A 7503-nucleotide genomic window follows, 5' to 3' on the forward strand; every position below is an offset into this window, starting at 1 on the left:
GTTATTGATAGTCTCACCATACGTAGATAGTTTAAAGACTTGAGAAAATGAGCTTCATGTCTAAACGTTGATTAGTCAATGCATTATAGTCCCTAATGTCATTGTTGCAACCAATAAATTAGCCATCTTCATTTTTAATACTAGTTTCAATCACTTCAACAATACTACTTCATTCACCATCAGAATACCAGTGAATAGCATCCAGGAAATAGCAATGAGAATGCTATTAATAGTGGAAGAACAAGATTTAAGCCCTCAAGATCAAAGCAACTTGATGCATCAAAAATCCCCATGAAATTTAAGACAACCAGAGGCCTCAACCATTTTTCAGGATCTGGGTGTGATTCTATGATTCATATCAGCAGAACTCAGAAGAGTTTGAGCTTAAATGTTTTAAGGGTGAGTCTGCATTTGTTAATTGAGTTATTCTGTAAATACAGCGTGATAATAATCATAGTTGTCACCACGCCTAGGGTAACCAAGGTGTTTTGTGGGGGTAAAAAATTCAGTCGAAAAAAAAAAAAACAAAAAACAAGAAAAAGAACAAAAAAAAAAAAACTGGCCAGTATTCCTATCCCCCTAGGTGACACCTTGACAACTATGATCATAACCAAAAGAGATCCTTATTTTATTTGTAGCACCTAACAGATATTATATACTTAATTTGTGGAACATGTACTGCAAATGCATAGTTTCTTTTGTAAACTCTCATTCAGTTAAATGTCTCTTCTTATTAATGAAGGGTCGAATGCACCTACATAACTTATACTCTAGCTCAGATGTCCAAGCTTTCTTTATCTGGAAGGGAATATATACATCAGCTTGAGCTTGGTAACTCTTAAATTACAGTCTGGATGATCTACAACAGAGGAAACAGAAAGGGCTTTCATTGTGTTTCTCAACACTGCAATTAGCATAGACATTAGTCACAGAAGATTAAGCATATGCTTGTTCCACCATGTTTCTTTTTTGTTTCTTTATCAAATATCATCTCCCTTGTCTTCCATTGGTTGTAATCTTTTCTGGCTAAACTGATTTGCCTCTCCAGGGTTTGAGGATCTGAAAAGAGCATAACAGACTTGCGTCCACACTCATGAGTGCACCTGCATTGTTGAATTCTCCACAATAGTTTGGGGCTGAAAATATCGTAACTAGTTGCCGGTCTGCAAAGAACTCGTACCCATCTTCAACAACCTGTTCATCAGTTGCATATGAATGAAGTATTGAACCATCGCAATTTTCATTACAAATCATCTACCATCTCTAAGTAACAAATCATCAGGTTCCATGGTAGAAGGATCTAACTCCTTACTCTAGACTATGAACTGGAAGTGTATAAGCACAAATATGTCCTTAGTGAAAATCAAGGGCAGCATACCTTTCCATTGTGTTAACCTTGGGTTCTAGTCCTCAAGCACAACATTTAGCCCTACCCGAAACATAAAATAAAAACAGTTTTTGTTTTCCTTCTAAAATACATATTTTTCATGGGTGGGAGTGAAATACCTGATGAGCTCGACAAACTAGATCAAGGTCATGCTTCTTCAAGAACTCGGTCACTTTGTCTGCACCAAAAGTAAAGGAAACTCCTCTATCATTCTCCCCCCATCCTTTTATGTCTTTGTCAGGATCTGCCCAAAGTAGATCACACAATAGGCCAGCATCTGGCACGTCGATTGGCCTCTCAATTGCTCTTATCTGATCCAAGCTCTCCAATTCTGGGGACAGCCCACCATGCATGCATAAGATCTTGTCATCAATGATGGCTGAAACTGGTAAACAGTTGAAACAGTCTGTGAAGGTCTTCCAAAGTCGAACGCTGAACCGGCGTTTACATTCATCATAGAATCCATAGATTCTGTTGATGGAGGCACATTCATGATTTCCTCGAAGTAGGAAGAAGTTATCTGGGTACTTGATCTTGTAAGCGAGGAGAAGGCATATGCTCTCGATACTCTGTTTCCCTCTATCTACATAGTCTCCAAGGAACAAGTAATTGGATTCTGGGGGGAATCCTCCATACTCAAACAAGCGTAGGAGATCAGAAAATTGTCCATGTATATCACCTGTTCAGAAAATTGAACCATGTTCAGTATAACATCTTCAAAGAGGTAAGCATTGTTGGGCTATTTGTATTCTCCATCAAATGTAATGAAACATGAGATATTGTGAATTGGAATACGAACCAATACAAACTAATGAAACTTCACCTGGAAGGTGATTCTAATAATAGTTACATTGTATCTGGTTCAGATTGTACTAGCTGATTGTCTGATTCTCAGAATGCATCCTGATGCTGGACCTGATTTTTGTTTGTTTTATATTATGGAATCTATGATTAGAGTCGGGAAAAATCTAAAACATTCTTATAAATTGGATTCTAGAACTGCCCAAGTTCCAGAATCTAATCCTCCAACTTGAGTTCAAAAAAGATTGCCAGATAGCTTAAAACATGAACTTGAACATCTAGTAGAGTGAGTAACGTGGGATGTGCTACTATTGTTACCATCATATCGTATATTATTATATATAGCACAACTCAACTCTGCTCAGCCTTATCTCAACATGTATGGGGTTGCTACATGGATTCTTTTTCTACAGTCATCTCTATTTAAAGTCATTTTTGTTACTAATCTTAAGTTATGCATGCTTTTTTCCTTTTCACTTCTCTTAGAATTATTTTAGGCTTATCTCTGGCTCTTTTAGTTCTTTCAATATGAATCAAATCACCCTTTTGTACTTGAGCATTCAAAGGCCTATCATAACTTATCATGAATTTGAGCTAATTTGTTAATTCTATTTGTTATTTGTTCTAATTTTACCATTTTTCCATCTCGACATCCTCATTTCAGCTACTCTAATTTTTATTCTTATGTTTTACAAAAAAAAAAAAAAAAAAAAAATGATAAAAAAATAATAATAAATAAATAAATTCTCTTATGTTATTTCTTTATTACTTAACATTTAGCTTCATACATCATTGTCGATTGTATGATTATCCTATAAATTTTCCTTCAAGTTTTAAACAAAGACGTCAATCGCACAACATTCCGTATGCACCCCTTCACTTCATTTACAATATTCTAATTTTTTTTGTGCAACACCATATCCAATACCTTCTTCTTTATTTATGATTGAACTTATGTATTTGAAATTTTCACTTGGCTATTTCCTCATCATTAATTTTCACTACCACATTTTTAGTCTTATTGTTATAAAGTTACACATTGTATACTATATATTTCTTCAGCTTATACTAAAACTATTTGATTTCCGGTTTGATTTTCTTAGCTCTAACTCAACGTTTATCCTTTTTTTTTTTTTTTAATCCACTAATACAATATCACCACCAAAAATTATTGAATACATATAAAAAATATATATATATATATATATGGCTAGCGACAGGTATGTAGGCCTTGGGCTTAACTAGTCTTGCGGGCCCATATTGATCCTACAACCGCATGGATTATGTCATATCGAAATTGAATGAAAACCATTAAACTTTCACTGAAAGCAATGAAGAGCACTAAACACCCCCATGTGAGTGACCTCAGGGAGGTAAGAGTAGTTGAACTCGGAACCGCATGCTTTTGAGGCAAAGGTTCCTTGCCAAATTGGCTACCATCTTGGGGTTAAAAAAATATGAAATTTTTGTAGTCTGTTCATCCATAATTAGGGCAAACAAACATGGGCTTAGAGCTGATCTTGGATGTAATCCAGTTGTGATTAAAAATTCACTATCTTATCATCAGTTGTTATTACACTAATCACTATATCGTTATACATGTCTTTAATCATGCCCAATTAAATCTCTAGGAATTCAACTTCGCCAGTGTTATATTGTGCCAATTCCAATTCTTGATGAAGGAGAGATGGTGTATTACGCCGGTAGGGCATTGTAATAAACTTTAGCCAAATCCTTTTCCAGTGATCTAACAATTTTATATTCTATATTATTGTTCTATATAATCACACTCTATAATCAAATTGGTAAAAAACGAGGAAAATTCAGAATCATGTTAAACTTCTAATTTTTCTTTCCCAATAAAAAAAAAATATAATATATATATATATATATATTATTTTGCCTATATCTTCAAATGATGAAGCATTAAAATGAGAATGGCACTGTAATTTACACTTTATCAGATATAAACATTAAATTATATGAAAACCAAATCTCATATTGCTCTGAACCCAAAGATTTAAACTTATCAAGAGAAAGGAATTTTTCTAAAATCATTAACAATTTGTTTAAAATCCAGATGAACACATTACCACAAACGTTCATGGGGGCTTCCAACTCTAAGAGATTGGGTTGGCGCAATAATATCTCCTTGGCTGTAAGACAAAGCTGACGAATCTCAGCTTCATTGAGCTGAATGCGTTTTCCTTTGTTCTTCCGCCCTTCCAATAGTCTCTCAACCAATTCGTCCAGTGTAGTTCCTTCCATAGCAGGCACACCCTCCTAATGACCGGAGGAAAGAAAAGACAGAACAGAATGAAAATGAGAGAGAGAGAGAGAGAGAGAGAGAGAGAGAGAGGTTCCAAAAGAAGCGGGGATTAGAGATAGTGGTGATAAATTGATGTCTGACTTGGCCATGGAAGCAATCGGTCAGAGCAAAAAAGCATTTAACAACTCATGGACAGGAGGATGAGCCGGTGAGGGTGGGTGGGTATTGACCATTTGGCCTATTGGCCAACTCGTAAGCCCTTCGTTCCCGAATCACTCGGCATTTCCTATTTCTGTCTTGACTTTCACCTACGTAAAGTTTCTATTTGATGCTAAGGCAAAATATTCAACTCCGGATTCTTCTCCCCATGTACCAGAAAGATCTTCAGTGATGGGGTAGTATGGTCTTTTTGCACTATTGTATTCAAGAGTACATACATGTAGTCAGGTAGGGTTCTTTTTTCCTTTTACTTTAAACAATGCAAATTCTTATCGAAGCCTGCTAATATATATATATATATATTTTTTTAATTGCTTGTGTTCCCCACACTCGGAGACAATAGGATGCAGAAAAAACGTGCTGCCCCCTTCTCACCATGTGTTAAAGATGCTTTTACGTTCCCTTCTATTGACCCATGAGCTGGTGTGTGTGCCCAACAGGTAGAGTTCTTTTCCTTTTTTTTTTTTTTCTTATTGGATGTAGGCCTGCTAGTATTGTGAGTCTTCATTTCCTCAAGATATTTCATATTGTACAGCAGTGCTTATCCCTTGAGGCTTCAATAAATTCCCCCTTCCCCTCGTTTTTTTTTTTTTTTTTTTTTTTGGGCGGGGGGGGTTGGTGGTGGTATTGGGGATTTTGGCACCAAAAAAGGAAATTATGAATAAATGGTAGCAGTGTGTTTTACTCAGTAGACACTCACTCAATAATTGGAGTGGGGTAGGAGCAATAAAAGCTTGATATTTACTATTAATGGTCCATGGGGGAAGGGGGAGAAAATTGGAGTGGGGCAGAAGCAATAGAAGCTTGATATTTACTATTAATGGTCCAATGGTCCATGGGGGGAGGGGGAAAAATTGGAGTGGGGTGGGAGCAATAAAAGCTTGATATTTACTATTAATGGTCCATGGGGGGAGGGGGAGAAATTTTCTCCTTTAATAATTGGAAAGCATGAAGTTTTCCTCCACCAACAATGAAAGAAGAACCATGGCAATCTATAGCATCAGGTTGTCAAATGGGAATATCACTATCATAAATAGAGGTTCGGATTTCGGAGTGTAATGATAATTCAAGAGTCCAATCACATGGTAATTCTCCGTGAAGATTCCTTATACACAGTGCAAGAAAAGTTTTAACAATTTGCATATTTATAAGTTAGGTCCCTTGATCGAGGGATTCGAACGATTTAATAGGGTATCACATGGGTGGGGGTATTTTTGTCCATTCATAAATAGGAGGTTAACATCAAGCTATGTTTGGATGGCAAGAAAAGAAAAGGAAACAAAAAATTCAAATTTTATTTTATTTTATTTTTATTTTATTTTTGAAATTAAAAGAGACATCAACTTGTGTATTCATCATTTTGTTGTCTTATCATGTTTTTTCTTCTCATGGCATCCAAAAATAGCCTGACCATTGATGGCTTTACTTTTCTGCACACAGTATGGAGGAAAAATTTCTCCCATAGGTTATCTCTTGCTTTCACCAATAAATGATTGTGGTTGGGAGTGTCAATTTCAAACCCGCACCGGCAATCCCTGCTGCGCCCAAATGACAAAGTCCGAATCCAACCTGGCCTGTTTAATAAACATTTGGGACTGAAGCTAGCCCGGCCGATTATAAACAATTCTTCGTAGTGCAAAGTTCATACCTGTCAGTCGCCCGTCCGAACCAACTAATTACAAGTCCGACTAACTAAACCCGACCTATTCTAATCCCAAGGCCCAAACCCCAAGTTCTTGCAATTTCTTTGTTGCTTAGATTTCAACCAATGAGCAGTTTTAGATATCCCATTTTTTAATAGAATGTTACAATTTGATGCCCTTAAACTTATTAGGACATTCAAACGACGTTTTTAAAGCCTATCTAAGCCCCATTTTATTGGTCTTCCCTTGTAGGGTTGTACTCCAATATTAGATAACAATTTTAGACATGACACCTTTAGGATTAAGTGGTCTACTAACCCGGTCTAAGGCTCATTTAGCCCAATTACAAGTAGTCAGATTAAACCCTGCTCAATTATAAACAGGACCATGCTCACACAATGCAAGCCTGATTAGTTAAAGAAGTGGTTGCGATGTGGATTCAAACCCGATCGATTGACACCCTAATTGTGGCTACTTTCTCCTTGTTATGTTAACCTCCACAGAATTGCATCAGTGGAAGATACAGATTCAAAATAAGGGATGGATAACACTGTCCAAGGAGATCAGAGGGGAGACGAATGATCCTCGCATGTTTCCTTTGATTAGATTGAAGATTCAGTTACCTCTTTCAACACATTGAAGTTCATTGTATACAAAAAAAAAAAAAAAAAAAGCTCCAATCGTTGGTAGGTATGGAACACATCTATTTTAATTATTTTCTCATACACAGATGATGCCGCTATTCTAACTATTGATAGAGAGTTCATGATCTAAATTCATCCTATATCAATGTTCAAAGTTGAATCCAATCAAATACTCCTTTTTTTTTTTTTTTTTTTTTTGTATACAAATTTTTCCCATATAGGGAGAGGGATAGGTATGCCGTCGATATCAAGTATACTAGCAGATAGTATCAATAGGATCACATGATGGAGTATCATTTAGGAAAGATATGAGAGTCATTTCAGAAAAAGGAAAAAGAGAGATAGACACAATGGGTGTTAGCATACTTGATATCGGCGGCATACCCAATATATATATATATATATATACATGCATGTGAAAAAAAAAAAAAAACTAAAACTTGACATTTGAACAGAAGACAATTGTTAACGGTCATTACCAGTAGTACAAATTGTTATTTAGAAAGCGTAATTATAAGATATAACCATGTGGCATGGAGA

The 7503-nt window shown here is 35.9% G+C and overlaps 2 protein-coding genes across 4 annotated transcripts in view; one reads left to right on the forward strand and one right to left on the reverse strand.

Annotated features, from left to right (window-relative positions):
- LOC122093920 (putative pentatricopeptide repeat-containing protein At3g13770, mitochondrial) overlaps window positions 1–1394 on the forward strand; it is a 10451-nt gene extending 9057 nt beyond the window's left edge. For all 3 annotated transcript variants that reach the window (XR_006144599.1, XR_006144596.1, XR_006144598.1), the window contains exon 4: window positions 1049–1394. The gene's annotated coding sequence lies outside the window, so the exon portion shown is untranslated. The remainder of the gene's footprint in view (window positions 1–1048) is intronic.
- Window positions 693–4611, reverse strand: LOC122093921 (serine/threonine-protein phosphatase PP1 isozyme 1-like). Its single transcript, XM_042664471.1, has 3 exons — window positions 4282–4611; window positions 1507–2066; window positions 693–1194 (listed from the first exon to the last, which is right to left on the reverse strand). The coding sequence occupies exons 1-3, from the start codon at window positions 4454–4456 to the stop codon at window positions 1027–1029; spliced, it is 903 nt and encodes a 300-aa protein (XP_042520405.1). The 5' UTR covers window positions 4457–4611; the 3' UTR covers window positions 693–1026.
- Between the last annotated feature and the right edge of the window lie 2892 nt (window positions 4612–7503).

This window comes from Macadamia integrifolia, chromosome 11 (assembly GCF_013358625.1).
Source record: "Macadamia integrifolia cultivar HAES 741 chromosome 11, SCU_Mint_v3, whole genome shotgun sequence".
Classification (NCBI taxonomy): Eukaryota; Viridiplantae; Streptophyta; class Magnoliopsida; order Proteales; family Proteaceae; genus Macadamia; species Macadamia integrifolia.

Excerpts from the sequence above, each read along its gene's own strand:
- LOC122093921 (XM_042664471.1), bottom strand. The coding sequence starts at position 4,456 with ATGGAAGGAACTACACTGGACGAATTGGTTGAGAGACTATTGGAAGGG. Across the intron at positions 2,067-4,281 it reads AGCCCCCATGAACGTTTGTG|GTGATATACATGGACAATTT; the intron begins GTAATGTGTTCA and ends TTTTCTGAACAG. Across the intron at positions 1,195-1,506 it reads TAGTTTGTCGAGCTCATCAG|GTTGTTGAAGATGGGTACGA; the intron begins GTATTTCACTCC and ends ACTGATGAACAG.